Source organism: Diplotaxodon limnothrissa, linkage group LG11, assembly GCF_057381915.1.
Source record: "Diplotaxodon limnothrissa isolate DT_005_m linkage group LG11, D_limnothrissa_male_GT1.1, whole genome shotgun sequence".
NCBI lineage: Eukaryota > Metazoa > Chordata > Actinopteri > Cichliformes > Cichlidae > Diplotaxodon > Diplotaxodon limnothrissa.
The window spans coordinates 3129820-3152735 of record NC_140606.1 but is presented as its reverse complement, the minus strand read 5'-3'; the positions used below and the strand labels follow the sequence as shown (position 1 = coordinate 3152735).

General features: G+C 43.9%; 1 protein-coding gene across 1 annotated transcript in view; it reads right to left on the bottom strand.

The window, feature by feature from the left end:
• The window catches only part of LOC146622203 (aldehyde dehydrogenase, mitochondrial-like), a 30159-nt gene extending 8496 nt beyond the window's left edge, over nucleotides 1-21663 (bottom strand). The window contains exons 1-7 of the mRNA XM_085366103.1: nucleotides 21445-21663; nucleotides 19298-19402; nucleotides 14719-14859; nucleotides 13614-13693; nucleotides 13351-13462; nucleotides 10741-10869; nucleotides 8298-8411 (exon numbers count right to left, since the gene is read on the bottom strand). Coding sequence (XP_085222229.1) covers nucleotides 8298-8411; nucleotides 10741-10869; nucleotides 13351-13462; nucleotides 13614-13693; nucleotides 14719-14859; nucleotides 19298-19402; nucleotides 21445-21648 — 885 coding nt within the window. The 5' untranslated portion in view covers nucleotides 21649-21663. The remainder of the gene's footprint in view (nucleotides 1-8297; nucleotides 8412-10740; nucleotides 10870-13350; nucleotides 13463-13613; nucleotides 13694-14718; nucleotides 14860-19297; nucleotides 19403-21444) is intronic.
• Between the last annotated feature and the right edge of the window lie 1253 nt (nucleotides 21664-22916).

Below are 22916 nucleotides of genomic sequence, written 5' to 3'. Positions count from 1 at the left end.
CTTTTACTTGACTCTACAAATCTAACAAAGACCTGCATCCACAGTACAGATCCAGGTCTTTGCACATAAAGCAGGTAATGGATGTGTGGCTGCTCTGAATTAGCGTGGAGTATATGTACGGTGATAACAAAGGGCTATTCTATTCTAGAAGATCACAGAAACATCTAAACAATACTTTAAATAATGACCAAACGAAACTGTTTTGTTTTCCTGTGTATCCAAGTCTAGCTTTGTATTTCTGGCATCCATCAACAAAGCTGTGTTTGAGTGAGGTCCTGCCTATGAGTCCGCATTTTTGGTCGTCATCCTGCCTGCTTCACATCGCCACATGACATCCTGCTGCTATCCTTTGGTTACATATCACCCCTGACTCCGCCCACTCCAGCCTGCCTGCACTCTCTTCTTCCCCCCTCTGTTGCTTTGGTGGTTGGACTCCAGGTATTTAAACTCGTCTACCCTCAGCACCTCCATGTTTTCCATGTTCACCTTTCCCTCCATGTCCGTCTCATTCCCTCATTGCTTCTACCGACTTTCATTCTTCCTCCAGCACATACTTCACCCTCTGCAGGTCCTCTTCCACCTGTTCCCTGTCTACCTGAACATCAGACTCCTTCCTGAACTCTCCAGGCCATCAAGTCAAGTACCTCCCTTGGTAGGTAACACAGCCAGTCACCAACAGCTCAGTGCCCTCGTTGCATATCCGGTCAGTGATGGATATGGTATGATGCATAGGGTTACACCACTTGCTACTGACAGGCAAATTTAGCCCCACTCACTCTGCTCTGTCTGCTCATTCTGAAGCCACTAAAACTCATCACAGAGTCGGTAATGATGTTTCAGCCATGTCTCTGTCAGGCACAACAGGCTGCTCTCCCAATACAATTTCTGTTAAAGGGATGGTTGGCTCAACAGAGCTCTGACTGTTTGTCAGCCTGGCTACAGAGCTGAAGAGAAACCTGGGGTTGTTCTTATTTTCTTCAATCAGTGATGAATAGTAAGATGTTCTGGCTTTGCGGAGCGCTTTCTTATAAAGCAGCAAACTATTTCTCTAGTGGGTGGATTATATTCTTAAACTTAGTTACAGCGCTTTCAGAAAGACATCTACTGTGATAAAGTCTACTCTCCACCGCTGTGTAATCAATTATTGTAAATGTAAATGTTATCAGGAAATGATCAGACAGGAGAGGGTTTTCAGGAAACACTGTTAAATGTTCAGTTTCTATGCCATATGTTAAAACAAGATCTAGAGTGTGATTAAAGTGGTGGGTGGGTTCTTTTACATTTTGAGAGAAGCCAATTGAGTCTAATAACAGATTAAATGCCATGTTGAGGCTGTCATTTTTAGCATCTACATGGATGTTAAAATCACCCACAATAATTATTTTATCTGAGCTCAGAACTAAATCAGATATAAAGTCTGAGAAATCAGACAGAAGCTCTGTGTAAGGCCCAGGTGGACCATAGATCATTTTTGCCATGTTAGGTTATAAAATTAAGGAAATTTAGATTTCCACCCAGAGCATGTAACACAAAGAGAAATGCACTCTGTCCAACCATTCTGCTCACAAAGATCAGAACAAAGTCAGCATTAGCTCGGAGTAGATAAGTAAACCTCAGGTGATTTGATTCTGTTTGATTATTATTTATTTCTGCTTTCCCCTCTTAATAAAACATCTTGCAATTAAAGCCTAAATTGTGCACATTCACCTTTTAACCCTTTGTGAAACATTAGTATGAATAGCTCTAACAGGTTATTCCAGCCTTTTAAAAGTAAGAGCCCGTTTGAGGTGACCTGTTCTAGAGGGAGCTGCTGGAACAGGTGTGGCTGGTAAGGCTACTGCAGAATTAGGTGAGTCCCCTCACCCATCAGCTCCATGTAAACTCTGCATTGCCTGCTGGGTAATAGGATCAGAGCCGATCCAGACGTTCTGTATTTGTGTGCCGGCTCCACCAGATCAACACAGCACAGAATCAGAACCCTTCCCAGAGAAATGATGGATTTTGAATCAGAGTTTTCTGTCAACAGTTTAAATAGTTGCACAAACATTGCTGAGGCATTAGCTGCACTTTGTGTAAATAGCTGTATATAAGTTTGTTGCTTATAAATAGGTCTATTCTGATTTTTTAGATCCTTCCATCAAGTGGAAACGACTTGTCCACATTTTTGAGCTATACTTTATTATAAATTCAACATGATATCCCAAAGTTTGTAGATGTCTTAACACCAGTTTCAGTAATGTATTCCAGACTGCATACTTGGGATTTCAACAGTAATAAAAATAATAGTAATGATGCAAATGATGCTGAAGCAAAAATTCCTCATTTTAACATTGTCATAAAGTTCAGCGAAACACAAAGAAGAGCAGTACTTTTATAACAATGTTCTGTAAATACTTTGTGTCAGTGATTCCTCCACAGAAGAACATGTACTGTGTTAAAATCACAGCCAGGCATAAGAGAAAGTTTGAGTTTGTCATTTGTCTCATTTATCAGTGTTTATTTTACACTGTGACAGGACTCCACACTTGATAGTCAGGACTCATTGTGATTATTATTAGTGTTTGACATTTGTCAGAGTGTGGAAGGAGAGTTAAAAACAAATCCACAAATTATTAGTAAAACTACCGTTACGACATCTACATAATGTAATTTACTAATCATATTATTTTTTTCAGTAATGATAGCTTTATTAGAACAATCATATCCAGCGATCAATGTTTTTTTTTTGTTTTTGTTTTTGTTTTTTAAGAAAGATGAAGGAAAAGAAAAACAGAAGGGGAGAGGGACAGTGAGAAAGGAAAAAAAATCTCCTGGATCACCTGTTGAGAGAAGAAGAGAAAACAAGCAAAAAAAACAGAGCAACATACTAAACACAACACCATCACGTTAATCTAGCTAAGTGTAAACAGCAGTAAATACTAAATATTCAATGTTGTTGTGCAGCACGCAGGACCGACAGCGCACAATGTGCTTTCAAGTAGCAGCCAAGAAAGGTGTAATTTTGGGCTTTTGCGCGCTTGTATTCAAAAGGTTTCCACATGTAATGGTCTGCAAGAGGATGTAGAGGACCATAGCCCCGCCCCCAGGGCATGAAGCAGGCATGGAGGAGATCCAGGCTCCAGACATCCAGAGGCCCCAGAGTGCGAGAGCCCAAGGAGGACCACCGGAGGGGCATCGTGCCACCCTCCTGGGAAGAGCTGAGGATCCCCAGACGAGGCATCACCCAGTAGCCACCGAGCAGAAGCTAGAGGGGGCTGCACCGGCGTGTCCGCCGGCTCTGTCGGCAGTCAGCTGTGCCAGAGTGAACCGAGCCGCAGGCCCAGAGGCCGGAGGCCCGAGGGCCCCCCGTGCCCCGGAAGAGGCCTGATCGAGCAACAGGCGCCAGGCCCCGCCAAGTAGTCACCGGGAGTGAGCCGGTACATACCTGAGCGCCCAGCCCCGGACACCAAGAACCACCAACGCACCGATCCCTGAGGGCATCTGTTACCGGCAGGGAGTGTGGTGAGGGGAGACAGGCCTTGGAGGGCCTGGGAGTTCCCAGAGAGGTGGAGTGTAAGACCCGACCTGACATATAGACACAGACAAACAGGCACACACAGACACAAACGTGCATTCCCACCCTCATGCACACATATACAAACACTCAGCACTCACCCAACGTAAGGATTGACATAAATGGACAAGTACACACAATCACACTCCCCAAACATACTCTATACCCCGGGTCCAGGTACCCTCGCCCCCAGAGGGGGAAACAGCATCCAGACCCAAGAGATGTTACCCTTCCCCCCGGGGTGGAGGCAAGCAGACCGTCCCAGGCTCCGCAGCAGCAGGGAGGCCAATCGGACAGCCAACATCTCCTCCCAGCCCCCCCGCCCCAATGGCCAGCAGAGAACGGGGGTGTGTGAAGACCCCATACCTCCCTCCTCCCGCTCATGTGTAGTGTTGCTGCGTGTTGTTCTAAAGTGCATTTAAAACCCGGGAGAGCATGGTGCTGCTGCCAGAGAGCAGCAGGTGTCAGCACGGCCCCTCCCGAGAACCCTCAATGTCTACATGGGTTTAAAATTGAGAGGTGGGCACCGGCGCCAGAGGTAGGTTTGAGTACACAGACCGTCCGCTGGACACCGTTAACGTGCCCACCCTCAAGGCCCTATATGTATGTGTGTGTTATGAGAGTGTGAGTAATGTGGATGTCTAAGTTGTGAGATAAAATTGAGGCACAGGTGGCCAGAAGGGGACAGGGAGGGGGGGGGGGATGTCTCCCCTGCACCCTCGTGACACACCCGCACCCCAAGGCCGTGTGGGTGAGTGTGGTGGAGCGGGAAGAGGGAGGCAGCCGGGGATGGGGAGGAAAAGAAGGGAGGGGAGGATGCCCCTCCCTAGGGCCAGCTCCCCCGCTGACCCCAGTAGGCACCCCCGTCCTCTGGTACCCACCAAAGCAAGGGAGCCCAGGTCCATCCAGACCGGGGCCTACGGTAGCACTGCCAAGCCCCACAGGACCCGGGGCAGCCCACTCCACCCCACCGCAGAGGAAACTGTACCCACCCCAACATTCAATCGTCTCCCAGACTACACAAGACAACAGACACCCAGGTTAAGTTTATTCTCCACCTCTCCTATGTCTCTCCCCCACCTGCAGAGTGGACTCCTGCAAGGATGGAACAACCTCCCCGCCAGTTGAAGAGCCCCCCAGTTAGGCCGATGCACAAGAGGCCCCCTGCGCCAGGGCTGATCATATTATTAATGTATTTATTTATTTATTCATCAGCAGTCTTAAGAAAGCCGGGAGAGGCTTCAGGCGACTACGACGGGTTATTTTACGACATAAATTTTGCCTGGTTTCTACATTCAGGGTCATATAATGATGATGTTTAACCACATTTCTGACTAAAACTAGACGAGCAATAGAAATGTATCTACGAGCAGTGTGTGAATATAAGGTATGACAACATTAAGCCCAAGCAGGCCCAGTTTTTAATAAGAAGACTGGTAACACAACCGCAGCAGTGATGAAGTCTGTCTGTACGCACGGCAAAGAGCAAAGAGCAAAGAGCTGTTACAGAGACACTGACCTCAGGGAGAGACGAAGAACATGTTTTTCCCAGTAAAACCTTTACTGTTTGGGGGTGCACCAGGCCACAGGTCAAGGCTTTTGTAAGATATACAAATAAAAGTTTTTTTGCAGACCAATAAAAATGTACACAGTAAAACTGCGAGGCGCTGACAGATGTGACAGATGCTCATTTAAACCATTAAACATTGTAATGTCTGAGTTTTTATTATTGCTCATTAAAAAAGATTCTTTATCAATAATTGCTGCTCTAATCTCAATCCCATGTTGCCTCGTTCTCGAGTTCTCTCATTCACAGATGTGGGTGTCCACACCACGTGCCCACTCGCAGTCCCCCACAGCCTTTTACAGCTGTAGTCTGTGGTTTGCACGGTCCCTCACTAAGACCAGTTTACATGGGCTGGTTCTCCCTACCTGTCATCAAATGGAGTTTTTGCACCTGTAACTGACTACTGCAGTGTTTTTGCAGGTACAGTGGGGCAAAAAAGTATTTAGTCAGCCACCGATTGTGCAAGTTCCCCCACTTAAAATGATGACAGAGGTCAGTAATTTGCACCAGAGGTACACTTCAACTGTGAGAGACAGAATGTGAAAAAAAAATCCATGAATCCACATGGTAGGATTTGTAAAGAATTTATTCGTAAATCAGGGTGGAAAATAAGTATTTGGTCACCTCAAACAAGGAAAATCTCTGGCTCTCACAGACCTGTAACATCTTCTGTAAGAAGCTTTTCTGTCCCCCACTCGTTACCTGTATGAATGGCACCTGTTTGAACTCATCATCTGTATAAAAGACACCTGTCCACAGCCTCAAACAGTCAGACTCCAAACTCCGCCATGGCCAAGACCAAAGAGCTTTCGAAGGACACCAGGAAAAGTATTGTAGACCTGCACCAGACTGGGAAGAGTGAATCTACAATAGGCAAGCAGCTTGGTGTGAAAAAATCAACTGTGGGAGCAATCATCAGAAAATGGAAGACATACAAGACCACTGATAATCTCCCTCCATCTGGGGCTCCACGCAAGATCTCATCCCGTGGGGTCAAAATGATCATGAGAACGGTGAGCAAAGATCCCAGAACCACACGGGGGGACCTGGTGAATGACCTGCAGAGAGCTGGGACCAAAGTAACAAAGGTCACCATCAGTAACACACTACAACGGCAGGGAATCAAATCCCGCAGTGCCAGACGTGTTCCGCTGCTGAAGCCAGTGCATGTCCAGGCCCGTCTGAAGTTTGCCAGAGAGCACATGGATGATACAGCAGAGGATTGGGAGAATGTCATGTGGTCAGATGAAACCAAAGTAGAACTTTTTGGTATAAACTCAACTCGTCGTGTTTGGAGGAAGAAGAATACTGAGTTGCATCCCAAGAACACCATACCTACTGTGAAGCATGGGGGTGGAAACATCATGCTATGGGGCTGTTTTTCTGCCAAGGGGACAGGACGACTGATCCGTGTTAAGGACAGAATGAATGGGGCCATGTATCGTGAGATTTTGAGCCAAAACCTCCTTCCATCAGTGAGAACTTTGAAGATGAAACGAGGCTGGGTCTTCCAACATGACAATGATCCAAAACACACCGCCCGGGCAACAAAGGAGTGGCTCCGTAAGAAGCATTTGAAAGTCCTGGAGTGGCCTAGCCAGTCTCCAGACCTCAACCCCATAGAAAATCTGTGGCGGGAGTTGAAAGTCCGTGTTGCTCGGCGACAGCCCCAAAACATCACTGCTCTCGAGAAGATCTGCATGGAGGAGTGGGCCAAAATACCAGCTACTGTGTGTGCAAACCTGGTAAAGACCTATAGTAAACGTTTGACCTCTGTTATTGCCAACAAAGGTTATGTTACAAAGTATTGAGTTGTATTTTTGTTATTGACCAAATACTTATTTTCCACCCTGATTTACCAATAAATTCTTTACAGATCCTACCATGTGGATTCATGGATTTTTTTTCACATTCTGTCTCTCACAGTTGAAGTGTACCTCTGGTGCAAATTACTGACCTCTGTCATCATTTTAGGTGGGGGAACTTGCACAATCGGTGGCTAACTATATACTTTTTTGCCCCACTGTATCTGCGGCTGCATTTGGAGTCTCCCGTTCAGGGGACAAACTTCTGAGGCTGGATGCTGTCCGATCGAGTAATGCTGCCTGTGATCACTGCTGCTACGACTGCTAAATATTTGGAAAACAAGTTTAAATTCTGAGCATTACCAATCGTTGTACACACAATGGCAAAGCTTCGGTTTCCTTTGACCTTATTTTCATCATTGTATATCACCTGAAATGTTTAGAACAGAGCTCCACATATTTCTGGCATTTACACACACATGTTCACTATTGTTATGCAGTCTGAATGCTCTCTGCCTGGCCTGTCCATTTGCAGTCCATCTAAAATGCACCTCTCTGACAGGACCCAGCAAATCTTTCATTTTTAGCGTTTGTAAGAACAATGGCATAATTGTTTCACAAACTAAAAGTGAAGCTTGCACTCTAGAAGCCTTATGTCTTCTAATTATGTATATCAGTGTTTATAGACAGGTTCAGCCTTGTGATTCTGTGGTGGACTCATTTAAACCTCTCCTTTTTATGTTGCTGCAGAAACAAACTGAAGTAAAAGCCGGCCTACAGCACATTGTTGGGCCGTGGTCACTTTCTGCTCCATATCATGTTTGGCTTCAATCACATAGCCCGACAGCTGGTGCAGAATAAGAGGGTTTGGATATTTTGACTTGTTTTTAGTTTTCCAGCCCCTCGTGCCAATAATTCCCTCCGTCCATCTGCGGGTCGCGGGGCAGCAGCCTAAGGAGAGAAACCCAGACCCCTCTCTCCCCAGCTCCAGCTTATCCAGGGGATCACCAAGGCGTTCCCAGGCCAGCTGAGAGATGTAATCCTGGGTCTGCCCCGAGGCCTCCTCCTGGTGGGACATGCCCAGAACACCTCACTCAGGAGGCGCCCAGGAGGCATCTTTATCAGATGCCTGAACCACCTCAGCTGGCTCCTTTCGATGTGGAGGAGCAGCGACTCGACTCTGAGCCCCTCCCGGATTGGCTGAACTCCTCACCCTATCTCTGAGGGAGAGGCCGGCCACCCTTTGGAGGAAGCTCATTTCTGCCACTCGTTCTTTCGGCCATGCCAGTAATTATTTATGAGTTTTAGCAAACATACAGCATGTTACTGTCCAACCAACAACTCGTGGCACAAAAGGCAATAACTGTCGTACCTCTGTGGATCCAGTAAAAGCCACCTTGTCGACATCCATGTGCCTTGCAATGGCAGCACCAGCTGTTGGTCCCATGCCAGACAGGATATTCACAACACCTTCAGGAAAACCCACCTGGAACAGAACCAAAGCTTAGGAAAACCTGGCTTTTTGTGTATAGGGTCACATCAAAAATACATTACTCTCTCTTTCAATAAAATTTAACACATCAGGACATTTTTTAAATCATGTCGTCCTTACCAGGTCCTATACGATTTAAATACAACTCAGATGAATAACAATACACAATGTGTTAAACCACGTCATTATTGATCTCCCAAAACTGAAACCAAAATGCAGCAGCAGTGTGTAGGACGTCCCCCGGGTTCAGCAGCAAGTCGCAGTGATGGTTTCTCTGTGAATAATCTCTCACATCACCCCCGGAGAATTTTACTCGCTCTTCTTTACAACGATACTTTAGTTCATTGAGCTTTGTGGGCATTTGTTTATGCACAGCTCTTTGAGGGTCCCAGCACAATACTTCAGTTGGGTTAGGGTCTTGGTGTTGAGTAGACCACTGCAGGACCTTAATTCTTTTCCTTTTCAGGCACTCTGTGGTAGATTTCCTGCTGTGCTGGGATCCTTGTCCTGCTGCTTGATCCATTTTGGCTCACTGACAAATGGCCGCACGTTTGACTGCTGAGGTGGTTAAAATAAGCTCTCCAGTGTCCTGGCCCCTCTGGTAGATCACATTAAACCTAATTCTGTTATGGGATGGCTGTTGGAGAGCATTCCTCCCTATAGTGGTACCAAAGGTTGTATTCCAGCTCCCGAGGAAATCACACCTCCCAGACTACAGTGTGTGCCAGCGCTGGAGAGGAGATTCCTCTCTCAGTCTGGGCTGGGTGGGAGTTTGCTCTTTGTCACCAGTTGCTCATGAGTTCATGGATTGAATCCTGTCTCTCAGAGAGGTCGTTTTCCGTAGCCATGGGGCAGCACTCCTCGGCCTCTGCCCCATTCACTGTGGTGTTCCTCAAGGATCTGTGCTCGGCCCAGTTCTTTTTTCCTTGTACATGCAGCCGTTAGGATTAATATTTTAAAAATATAACATTTCCTTCACTGCTACGCCGACGACATACAAATTCATTTCCCTTTGACATTGGATGTTTCTACTTCTCTGCAAGCCCTATTTGACTGTCTAAATGAGAGAGACTAAACTTGGTTATCACGTCTCTCACACTGAACCAGGATAAGACCGAAGTTACAGTTTTGATAGTCACACCCCGCTGGAACAGCTACAGTACCTGATGCCTTAGGGCCCCTTGCTAGCCATCTCTCGCTCACTGTTAGAAACCTTGGTGTTTTCCTGCTCTTTCAAACTCGAGAAATCGACCTCCTCTGTGGTAAAAACTGTTTCAACCAGCTGCGTCAGATATCTAAAGCAAAGCCATACCTCCCTTTGAAGGACCTCGAAAAGCTTATTCACACTACTGTAATTCCCTCTACTCGGGCCTCCCACCTTCCTCTGTTCACCGGCTCCAGTTAGCTTGAAACGCAGCTGCGCGTCTCTTAACTGGTACTAGAAATTTCCCCACATCACACCAGTTTTAGCCAACCTACATTGGCTCCCTGTTGATTATCGTATCAATTTCAAAAATTCTCTTGCATACCTTTAAAATTTTAAACAATTTGGCTCCCAGCTATCTATGCAAACTCATTTGTATATCCCTAATAAGGCACTTGATCTTCCAATCAAATGCTCCTGACGCAACCGAGGTCCCGTCTGAAGTCCAGACTCTGGAGTAACCTCCCTCCTTATATTCGTTCCTCCGAGTCCATCCAGTCTGGCTTTTGATTCAAACTAATATGTTATTTCGTGGCTAGTTATGTTTTTTTTACCCGTATTGTTCATATTGTTTCCTGCCTCCTTTTAACCGTTTCTTTTTTATTCTGTCTTATGCTATTGCTCTGACCGACTGTGAAGCACTTTGGGCAACTTTGTTGTTTATTATGTGCTATAGAAATAAATTTTGATTTGATTTGAATTTCAAGGCAGCAGCCAGGGATCAGAGGGCTTCAGGTTCAGCGAGCTCAGGATCGTATCTCTGCTTTTTGCTTATGATGTGCTTCCTTTGATTTCATCGAGCTACAGCAGATAGCTTGCAGTGGGGCTGTTTGCAGCGCTGCATCTCTGTGCTGGCTTTGGAGCACCTGGTGTCCCCCAGAGGAGGCTGACGAGGTCTATGCTGCAGTGTCCCGGGCCCAGACCAGGTTAAGATGCACAAAAATATTTATGGATATTTTGGGGACTTCTTTTGATTTTACAACACATTTCTCTACATTATGTAACAAGATTTCACAATTTAAGTTCATAACAAAGAAAAAGATTGAAATACTGATGTCGATGTTCCTCTGCACTACATTTGTGATGACTAATACTTTGCGATTACAAACTGAAACATACCTCTTTGATTAGGCTGGCTACATAAAGCGCAGTGAGTGGCGTCTGCTCTGCGACCTTCATCACCACAGTGTTACCAGTTGCTAAGGCAGGGCCAAGTTTCCACGCCTGCATCAGCAGAGGGAAGTTCCACTGCAGGAGGAGACAATTATAAGTAAAGATAATTTGACACTTCACCTATAAAATATCCACATCCTGCTTGTATTAACACTTCTGTGACAAAGGAAATCATCCATATCGTTTCTACTAGTGATGGGAATTCCAGCTCTTTTTAGAGAACCGTCTCTTTCGGCTCGACTCACTAAAAAGAGCCGGCTCTTTCTCTTTATATTTTATATTTTAAAAATATATACGGTGGCCCCTAAAGAGAAAAAGCACGTACAAACTCCAAAACAAATTCCTAGAGTTAACTGAACTTCCAAAACAGCTACCCTGATCACTTAAATCACACAATTGAAAGCATATGTGTGTTGTTTGTGTATTTATACACAGGCACTCATATATATTCAAATAATAATTTACCTGTTACTACCACACACCAAATCAGGTCGTTGGTACTTGCTGGCTTGTGTAGCCACGAGGTAACAAAAGCTCAACACTGCCCCCTAGCATCCTGGAGCACTTCTGTTGTGTTTTGGAGTTTGTACGTGCTCTCACAATTTTCTGTAACTAATTGCGATTAATCGCAATTACTTGATCAATAGCCGAGTTGCAATGACTTTTTTTTTTCAACCTTTAATTTAACCTTCTAAGACCCAAACTCTTTCGTGGCATGCATTTTAATTTCTCTTTGCTATTTGGGCTGATTGGGAGCTGATGACTGTAAAAACAAAGAATTGCCTGATTTTTTATTAACTGATTTTTGGTTCTGAGAAAAATGAGATCCACATATGAAGATGTAGTTTTAAATTTCAATAGAACAGTGACAGCATAATGTGGATATCAGGCTGTTGTAGAGTAAAATTTAGTATTTTGGTCTAAATAACCCAAAATGTGATGTCCACATTTGAAAACACCATGTCCTAGGAGGCTAAGCTTCTAACTGACATTTATGCAATATAGTGAAGTAAATGCAGAATAAACACAAAGAATGTGTTTTGGAGTTTGTACGTGCTTTGTCTCTAGGGGCCACCGTAAATATACTTTTATTTATTCACTCCACATAAAATGTAATAAATAAATCATATAATACTAAAACCAGCTATTCACATTTCAACTTTTAACTATTTAAATTTTCAGCTTTTTCCTTTTAAACTAATTTAAAGTGAAACAACACAAAACACTGAAGTTGCAGTCCGTTTGGCCTCTCAGGGCCACCGTACAAAACACTGCAAACCACAACACAATAAAATCTAAATTAAAATGTGCAAAAGTTGCACCTTCTCTGTCATATGGGCCTGGGATGATTTTTTGGGAGAGTGTTTTCCTGCTTGGACTTGCATACATAGGATTCACTGCATGAATAAACTTTCTGAATCCTTTATCATCTGCAACTGAAAATAGTTGTGGATGATTACTATACCTTTGTAATGTGACGTTGTTGTCCCTGGCTCTCTCTCTCTCCCTCCCGCTCTGTTCCTGTGCTACTGCGACTGTAACTACCCCCCCCCCCTCCCCCCGCTCAGCGCAAGCCCCCTTCTCACGTGAGGAGTGAAGCAGAAAGACAAAAAAACAAACCTTGGGAGCCGGCTCGTGTCGTTCACTTCATAGAGCCGGCTCTAAGACCATGAACCAGAGCAGTAACTGTTGTTTCAGTGTTAATATCCAATGATGCTGTATCTGTATAGCTATATCTGGTGTATCGTGGTCTGTGGCTCAGCTGCAGGGGAGGGGTGGTACACTGGGTTCAGGGGGCAGTGCCAGGGGGGGCTGGCAGGCCTCCCCTATTTCAGTAGCATGCTGGGACCTGGGAGAGAGAGGAGCTGGACGGTCTGCGGTCCAGACTGTCAGAACGAGCAAACAGCAGCTACTAGAGCCTGGAAAGGGCAGATTATAAATACATGGATCGCTGTGCGTATATGCAGAGCTCGGCTGAGGATAAAACTACTCTGTGTCTTTCAATCACAGGATAACCAAGTGACATTTACCTCGTTACAATTCGGTAGCAAAAGCTGTTACAAACATACAATCATGTAAAAAAGTCGCACACCCTCTGTCAGCGCTCAGATTGTTCTTATCAGGACGGAGTAAAACAATGACCTGGTCCCTTTTAGGTTTGACCCTCTTCATGTATGTTGGTACACGTCGTTCTGCACAACACGGCAAAAATGTGACCAAGTGTAGAACCTGTTTTATCAGCAATAACTTAAAGTGATACAGAAAATTATGATTTCATCAGTATCTCATATCACTGGACTTTTCGTCAGTCAAGTCTTGAAATTTTTTTAGATGCAACTTTTTAAACGTAAGCCACGTTGCCATGGTAACCCTTCCAAACAGGTGATACTTGCTCCTTCATCTCTTAATCATGCTGTCACTAACTTAGCGTTTCACATGCCCACTGAGGCATTCATTTCATGCCACACTGTATGTACACAGAGGTCACGGGTGACTCTGCAGCCTTCACTCTGCAGGTGTAAAGAGAATATGTGAAGCATCTTTCTACTTCCTTACCGGTATGATCTGTCCACAGACTCCAATGGGTTCATGTCTAGTGTAGCAGAAATAATCTCCATCGATGGGGATGGTCTTTCCCTCCCATTTGTCGGCCCAGCCTGCATAATATCTACACAACAGAAGTGGATTTACACACTGCGGGGTTGGATAAGGAGGCAGCTGAATGCTTCAGCAAGAAATAACAAGGAAATGATTGGACTTTGTAACATCATTTCAGATACACTTTGAAAGGCTCTAAAACTTTGTTGTGTGTTTGTTACCTGAAAACTTTCACTACTGTGGGCAGATCCACTGCATAGGCAACAGCATAGGGCTTCCCATTGTCAAGGGTCTCAAGCTCCTGTGGAAACAACACAACAGTTTCACATGGTATAGAAAACATTGACATAACAAAAGTGCAACATCATGAGGCTCCATGTACTGCAAATGTCGTATAAAGGAACAATGCTGTGTTGGTGCCATCTTTACAGGCTGCAGAGAGACGCTGTAGATGACAGCAATGCTACCCAAGCTCCACAGTCGATCATCAAACCCTGATGAATGTGAACCAAACAGGTCACAGTAAACGATAAAACAGTCCTGTGAAAAAGTCCGATGTCCCACGGGAACACGGGCTTCTTAAGGAAGTATTTCAGAAATGAGAGCGCACAGAAAAGATGACACTTGTGCTTTGTACTTTTTCATAATTGAAGTGAAAAATAAAGAACCTTTGCTCTCGTGGCCAGATGGTTGTAGACAAACTGTTGTCACATTGGCTTGTAGAATATTTTCCCAGTAATCCGATCGTTTATTTCAGTTGGTTTGGACAGGGTTGAGTCACAGGCATTCACAAACTTCACTCTGAACCACAGCTCTTTAAATCCTGTCGTTACGATGCTCGACACTAACACAGCATAGGTGGATGTAACCGACGCCAGTGCGCTACATTCTCAGTGACAGAAAAAGCAGTCGCAACATCTGGAAGACGTCTAAAAGTTATTTCTACCAACTCTTCTCACAAGAACACTGAAAGTTTTATGATTGCAAATAGAGGTAATGCATCAACGAGGATTAAATGTCTGCTCGTGCGGTCGCCGGTTTAGCTCAGCGCGCTGAGCGGGCGGCCACATGCCATACGGCTGAGGGCGGCCAGCCCGCGGCCCCTCCTCGCTCTGCCCCACGCTTTCCTGTCATTTCTTCACTGTGTCTATCAAATAAAGCTGAAAAATGCCAAAAGATATATTTACAAAAGTTTGCTCATGCATGACTATCTCAGAAAGAGCCAAATATTTCCATCAGATACTTTTGCACATGACTGTGGTCACGATGAACAGAGAAGTACAAGAAAAGCTGCTGTCAGAGTTTTAGCCTTTAAGGATCACTCACAGCGAGGTAGGCAGCATCTCTCTCTATAGCATCAGCCAATCTGTTCAGCAGCACGCCACGATGAGAGGCATCCGTCCGTCGCCATGGTGATCCCAACCTGAAGGCATTACTTGCTGCTTTCACTGCCTTCTCCACATCTGCCTGGAAAGACAGCAGTGCAGGATTAGCCGAGCAGTTAGTTAGGAGGTGTTTATAAAGTAATACAGCATCAAACACTGGTTAGGGCCAAGGAAAGCCAAATGAAGGAATTCGTGTGCATTCAAATTGTGGTCAGTAGACAAAGTATAATTCACCAGTCCTCTTTTGATCGATCCGTCAATATTCATATGATACTGTAAATATCCATAACGAAAGAAAAAACATTTACAATCAAATAGAAAAGACAAAATTGAGACTAATACAGATTTATATAGTGCCAAATCACAGCAACAAAAGTCTCAGGACACTTTATGTTGTAAAGTAAAGACACACAGAAACAACAACCATCAAACGACCGCCTTTGAGCAAACACCCGGCAGAACCAGGCTCAGGGAGGGGCAGCCGTGGACGGGAGTGTGGGGAGTAAGGACCAAGACCCACATCAGCTGATTCAGATTGCGTGGCAGAGGACAAAAATAGCGACGCAGTTCAGAGCAGGGATGTGGACATGTGCTTCTGCACACAAGAGGACGAGATAAACAGGTTCCAGGACAGAAACAACCGCACCGTGCTGCTAACACAACTTCAGTTCTTTGCAAGCGTCTGCTAAGACAGCATGCTAACACTAAGCTAGCCAAGAAGCCAGAGTGAATGGCGACCCCAGCACCCTGACCATCGACCTCAGCAGTAACAGGCAGATGAGCAGTTGGGCTGCAGCCGCCCATTTCTACAGCAGAATCACCGTGGTGATCACTTTCTTGTGCTGGTCTTCATTTTTGCTTTATGCAATCAGTAACGGTTTCATTAAATGAAGGCATGTTGTACAAACCCCATTCATAGAGATATTTAAGCAACATTAATTAACAGTAGCTTCTTTGAAGAAATGGGATCTAATAGACACATTTGGAGGAAGTGATTATTGACGCTATTTAAATATCAATAGTACTGAAAGTAGCTGTGAGTAATGACATGTCTGTGAGATGCTTATGAATATTTTTTTCTCCAACTGTTAAAATTGTATTTGTGAAGAAATCTGTGAAGTTGTTACTAATTAAGATTGAATGAATACTCAGCTGACCACAGCCCGACTCTTACTCTGCCTAGATACAGCGCTGAAGAGAAACCTGGGGTTACTAGTGGGGCGACCGTGGCTCAGGGTTGGGAAGCACATCTGTAACCAGAAGGTCGCCGGTTCGATCCCTGCTCTCTCTGTCCTGGTCGTTGTGTCCTTGGGCAAGACACTTTACCTAACGCCTACTGGTGTTGGCCAGAGGGGCCGGTGGCGCGATATGGCAGCCTCGCTTCTGTCAGTCTGCCCCAGGGCAGCTGTGGCTACAGCTGTAGCTGCCTCCACCAGTGTGTGAATGAATAGTGGCATTGTAAAGCGCTATAAATGCAATCCATTATTATTAGTAAGATGTCCTATATTTACAGAGGGCTTCTTTTTACAACAATAGACTGCTTTCCAGGCTCACTGAGAATCTAAATGAGTGAGATCCCATTTCCTCTCCACCTTACAGGAAAGTTGCTTTAAGGAGTGTGTTTGAGCATTACACCAGGGAGTCAAGTACGTCTGATTTTAGGCTCTCTTTGCTGCGAGGAAGTAACACTGTTAACCAGATAATCAACTTATTTGGAAGTAGATGATCAGACATAAGTTTTCATGTCAAATGTACACATAAATGTAAAGTCATAAGCACTCCCCATGACTCAGCAGCTTGTTTGTTCAGATGCAACTTTGCAAACCTCATCCATGCTGCCACGTTCTTTTTGTTTTATTAGAGAAGAGGGTTTCTGCTGGAAAACCTTCCAGACAAGCCCTTGTTCACTGTCATGAACTTTAATATTTAACATGCTCACTGACATCTGTCGAGTCTGACATGTATTCTTGGGTTTCTTACAATTGGATCTGAGCAGTGGAGCTCTGATAGAGATGTGACCACCTTCAGGGATTTTTATAAAGCTGCTGGGACAAAATATGGACCACAAGCCCCCAAAATTCCTAGTTTCTCTTCATATCTTAATGTTTCCTTCATGAATAGATGATCCACGTCGTACTGGCTGTCATAATGGAGTAATGTTTTATCCACCAGGGTAGCAACTAGGTCACATGACTGAAAACTATGAACACTGTATGATAAAATAAGTTTCCATGGATGGAATGTGTTATTTCATAGGAACAAGAGTAGACTTTTATTTTAAGTCCACCCTGAGTGGCGTCCCAGTCCCCATGCATGTTGAAGAGGCAAATGTGTCAGGGCATCCACGCTGCCACGGACTACAAGGCCCCACCGTGTAAGCGTGTTACCGACACCTCTCTCCCAAATGTACTTAACACATTCCATGCCAGGTTTGAGACCCAAAACAACGAGCCAGCACGGAAAACCATCCCCTCGCCAGACAACCAAGTGCTGTCCCTGACTGCAGCCAGTGTGAGAAGGACTCTCGCTGGGGTCGACCCACACAAAGCTGCTGGACCAGAGGATATACCTGGACGTGTGCTCAGTCTGTGCTGACCAGCTGACTGATGTCCTAGCAGACGTCTTTAACAAGATGTTAGCATTCAGGCCAAAGAGTTCAATCTTTGTTTCATCACAGATTTTTGTTTCTGTTATGTGACTTTTACTGAGGAGCGGCTTCCATGTGGAGTGCTGTAGAAATGGCTCTTTCTAGATGATTCACCTCTCTCCAGTCCAACACTGGCGCTCTGTCAGAGTGACCTTCACCTCACTGACTAAGACCTTTCTATTGTTCAGATTGGCTGGACGGTCAGTGTCCTGTGAACTCCCATCAAGTCACTGTAGAAACATCTGACAGATGCTTGAGTCTCAGGTAAAGGCTGTGAATACTTCTATTATATTTCTGTTTTTCATTTGAAATAGATGTGCAAGTATATTAAGCAGACTTTTTTCACTCAGTGGAACAAGTGAAGCGCTGTGAATACTTCCTGGATTTCTGCATATCTGTAAGCATGTACTGATTTTAATCACAGAAAGTTTAAAAATACAGACAAGTCAGCAGCTACAAGTCACACAGCCTTCTGACACGAAGCCATACTTGAGTCCTAAAAAATCCTCCACACTATTATAATGTATGTTTTTTACATGGATCTGAGCGTTTGCTCTTCATCTGGTTCATCAGCAATCACTGCTGCTCCCAGTTACAGATAACACTGTGGTTTTTACAAAGCTCCAATACGAACTAAATATGAACACACATAAACATGTACCTACAGTCAGCATATGGTAAATTCATTATGGTCAGTCCATCTGAGCCTGCCTTTCACCAGCACAGCCAGCACTAAGCAGCTGCTCAGTGTCACAGTTAAAGTGCTGAGAACTGGTGATGGCGCAGCCTGAGCCTGTAAGTCTGAGCTCAGGGTTGATGATCCCTGAAAGACACTGTAAGGTTCATCACTTACAAGGTGTAAAAACAGCTGGGCAAAAACTTGTCTGTACTTTTAGTGTCCACTCACATCTGGTTACACACAAGACACTTTGCTACAGTAACAGTCCCACAGGTTATGGGTTAGTGGAAGAACGTAGACTTTAGATTAGTGATGCGCGAATCATGAACGAATCGTTCATTACTCGAGAATCACTTTACTGACTCATGAATCATGATTCACAAGCCCAACTGACTCACTGACTCATCCCTGTTGCTGTTAGCAGCAATGTATCTAGCTTATAATTAAAATTGTGGAGAAAAACACAACATCCAGTATCTTAACAAAAAAATTTCTGCTCTGAACTGGAAGAAAAAACCCTGAGTAGAAGCTCACATCAAGAAAATAGCTCCTCGGTTCACAGTAGCATCGCTCTGCTAACATGCTAACAGCACATTTGAGCTACTCACCCCCTCCCTCCTGTGCTGAATCATAGAGCGAGCGAACGAATCACTCACTCACTCACTCACTCACTCACCCCCTCCCTCCTGGCTCACAGCTTCTTCTTCTTCTTGGTTGGCAACCAATGTTAAGGCACATTACCGCCCCCTGGCTCACAGCTCAGTGGACATTTAGATGAGAAAATATATATTTAACACATTTAAGGAAAATACTAATAAAATAAAAAATAAAAATATATTAAAATAAAATAAAATAAATGTTTATTAAGCAATTTTGATAGGAAATTGCTTAATTTTAGAAATGTTTTTGCTCTTTTTTGCTCTATAAAATAGTTGTTTTCTTTTAGAATCATTCATCTTAGCAGTAGGATTTACATGAAAAGAGAAACAAATTAAGTTTGAGTGAAAATGTACATTTTTTGCACACTCTGGTCGACTGACTCAGTGAATCAAATGACTGAAAAATCGATTCACTTTGGTGAGTGACTCATTAAAACTCGATTCAGTAAAAAGAATCAAATTTACCATCACTACTTTAGATGGTTAACAACCGACTGCAGGATATCTTTGTGTTTTTACCTTTACAGACTCTTACCTCATCAGCTTCTGCAACCTGACAGATGACTTCACCAGTTGCCGGATTTATCGTAGGAAACGTTTTCCCACTCACTGCATCATGCCACTCATTGTTGATAAAGAGCTGAAACATTAAAAAGGTCAGTACATCATTACGAGTGCAGCGACTCTGATAAAGTAAAACACTCAATACTGTTTCCTGTAATGACTGTAAAACACTGATTTCAAGACAGCCAATTGAATGTTTTAATGAAATAAAGACAAAGGTCTCGCAGACTTCTGTCAGACATTTTCCTTTTGTATCTTTAAATGTAGCAGGATAAAGAGGAACTTCCACTTCTGTGATTTTTAAAAATGAATTTTGTTTTCATGCTTGACTTTTTATTGTGTTCTTAAAGAGCTTACACAAAGTCACAACTGTCATTTACTGGTGTCTAATAGAAACAATGACACTGCATGTGATATTGTTACCAATTTACCAACTAGCTTCCTAATATTAAGTGTCTCTGGGCAACTGTTGTTGTAATTTGTTGCTCACTAAATAACGAACTGAACTCTTAGCCACAAAGTCCAAACTTTAACACCAGCTAAATGCAGACAGACGTATACTACAGCCCGCTGCTACACTGGCAGGTAAATGTTTATACCAAGGCTGCAACGATTCATCAAGAAACTCATCGAAGCCAATTCTTTGTGTTGATGCTTCGTTTAACGCACAGCTCTGACGCGCTCAGTGGTGACGATGGAAACATAACCATAGTTGGGTTTATGACTGAACGATCTCAGGAAATGATCTAATTACGATTTTTCTGGCAGATATTGTGATTTCAATTCAATTCACGATTTTCTTCAAATTAACCTTCAGCACAAAATTCACAGGGTACAGTAACACTAACAAACGTGACAGAAAATGACGTCATATCATCAAAAAATAATGCCGTTACTCTAATGTAGCATGAAAAGTAAAGGTAAGAAGTGATTTCAAATGTATTTCTTAATAAGAAACATGCATGTAACTCTCTAAAGTTTTTGACCAATGGCAGTTATTACAAATGAGGAACTGAAAGAGCCATTTTTGACTGTCTTAACTTAAAAAATCCTTAATTGTGTGACGTTAAACAAGCTTGAGAATCAAGTTAATAATTACTAATTAGAAAAACAAAATTCAACAATTCCAACAAAGGAAAAAGCCTCTGCTTTGACCACATATCAGTAACACTCTGCTTGTTCTTTACACTCTCACAGCTGTGGGATGGTCAGCTGGACAGTAGGTGTGGGGGGGTATCGCATATCTGCTGTCCAGCGTGGGGAGGTTTGTATTTAGTGACCGTGTTAACACACACCACGTCCCTGGCTATATGGGCTCAAAATGTGGTCATAAATATTGTGTACTTGTAAATCAGTTTCGTATGTGTAAAAAGATTTGTGCGTGGACTTTGCCAAAAAACCCTGCAAGTTACAAGTACGAAGTTTGACCCTATTTTTCTTCCTTTCATCTGATTGGTCAATGCCATGTCAATCACAAATGTAACAATCCAATCAGAAAACAGATGGCTTTTATGAAACTGCAGGTAACAGGGACCATGCTGATACAAGAAACACGCGTGACCCGTGGATCTTCAGAGAGTCTCCATGAGCACAAGGACAACATTTAAAGAGGAGTTCTTTTGACTTTCTCAGTCTTGGCCATCTCCTCCTCTGCCCGTGAGCTCAGTCACTGCACACCACGCAGCAGAAGGTCTCCGTTACTGCAGAGCACTGCGTGCAGGATCTGAGGGAGCACAGCTCAGCTGAGTGAGTTTTCACAACAAATACCGGAGAAACAAGAATCATCCCATACTGGCCGTTTCTGTCGTGCATAGATTAAATCTTCATGATCTTGTTGTGAAATCCCACGAGCTCAGCGTGGCGCAGCGCTCAGAGTTATATAAGCTCCAAGTGAAAGCTGAGCGTGACCTGTTGCTGCTTCACTGTTAGCTCTGTGAGCAGCTCGTCCCTCCTATCATAGCTCTGCATGCAGAGTGCTGGAAGCACAGCACCGCGCAGTTTATACACTTTATAGCGCTTTAATAGCGCTCCTGTCACGCTGCGCGCACTTGTTGATTACGCAGTTGGCTAACATCCAACATCTCGTCAGCGCAGTAACAACCGCTGGAGCGACTCTACCTTGTTGTAGTGGACCTCCGGCTGGGTGCTGGGTGCTGGGATGGCGGCTGCAGAGTAGTGACAGACCGGCAGTCGTCTTAGTGTTGGAAGGCTCCGAAAAAGCACAGCGCGAAGCATGATTCCTGCTGCTGAACACCGAGACAGCGAGCTGCAAACACGGGAGATGTGGGTGAAGGTCGCGGCGGGGGGGCTGAGCAGCACCATCAGGGCCGCCCACTTTCGTGACGCCTTGTCACGTGGAAACGGATTAAGACAGACGAGGGTGGGAAAAGTGAAGGTAAAGCAAAAGTGCCTTCAACCTGCGCTCTACCAAAAGAAGACCGCAAAGAGACTTCCGGTCCTGTAGAAGTCTGTGAAAACTGCTTTTTGTATTGAGCCCTACGAACACTTTCCACACTGATCACGTTGAATCAAAAGCCCAGTCTGTTTGTGGATCTCACTCATGCTGGAGGATCACCCGTGGAACCTTTCATACCCACCAGATCTCTGATGGGCTCACGCCATTACACTGGTCTGTGTACTTTCAAACTTACAGTGACTCCTAACGGACCTTCACTTCAGCGAGGTCAAGGTTACAGCCATTTTTGTAGTTTTCAGCGGGTTTTCAGTCAATGTCAACCAGTGACAAGAAGCCCAATCAAGGTCTTTCTGTACTTTTCACACTACAACAGGGTGTGAAGTGCGCTGATGTTTCATTTAAATACCAGTTTAATGCTAATGATATAACTGTCAGTTTAAACGAATTTATTGTATTGATATCCATATAAGCTGCACAGAATCTTGAGGCTACTACAATATACCTCTGCTGTCTGGACAAAAAGTGCATGCATTTCCAAAGCTTGGCTTTAATCACACCAGTACTCAGTCACACTAGTTTTTGGAAAACCTGACTTTGTTCCTTCTGTTTACTCTGCTGCTGCCACAATGTTAACCTGAGATTCAACCGTATGCAGGACTGAGGTCACAAGAGGGTTTTTTTTTATCAAACTTTTATTGTTTTTAGACAAACACAAACATATAATCACTATTAGTTCAGTTCAGTTCATTTTTATTTCAAACATTTCAAACATGTGCCTTCACAATCATTACAAAATATCATTCCATTATTTGTTTGAAAAGGAGTAGGCTGAAGTATTTACTTATTTGTCCCTACCCCCTCAAGTTTTACCTCTCATTCATTTAATTTTTTTTTGTCTTAAATTAAACAAACAACATATGAAACATATAAACATATGAAGTAAAACAAAACATAACATACATAAATCAAAAACAAGAAATTAGCAAGCCCCACCACAGTATAGTTTCTTTCATATGAAAAATACAGAATGTGTATATTTGCAGATACACAAGTTATGGAAAAACAACAAACCAAAACAAAACAAAAAAACAAAAAAACAACCAAAAAAGAACCGCAACACCATTACCAGCAACATTACCATCCTGGGTTAACCCCGTTTTCTTCATTCTTATAC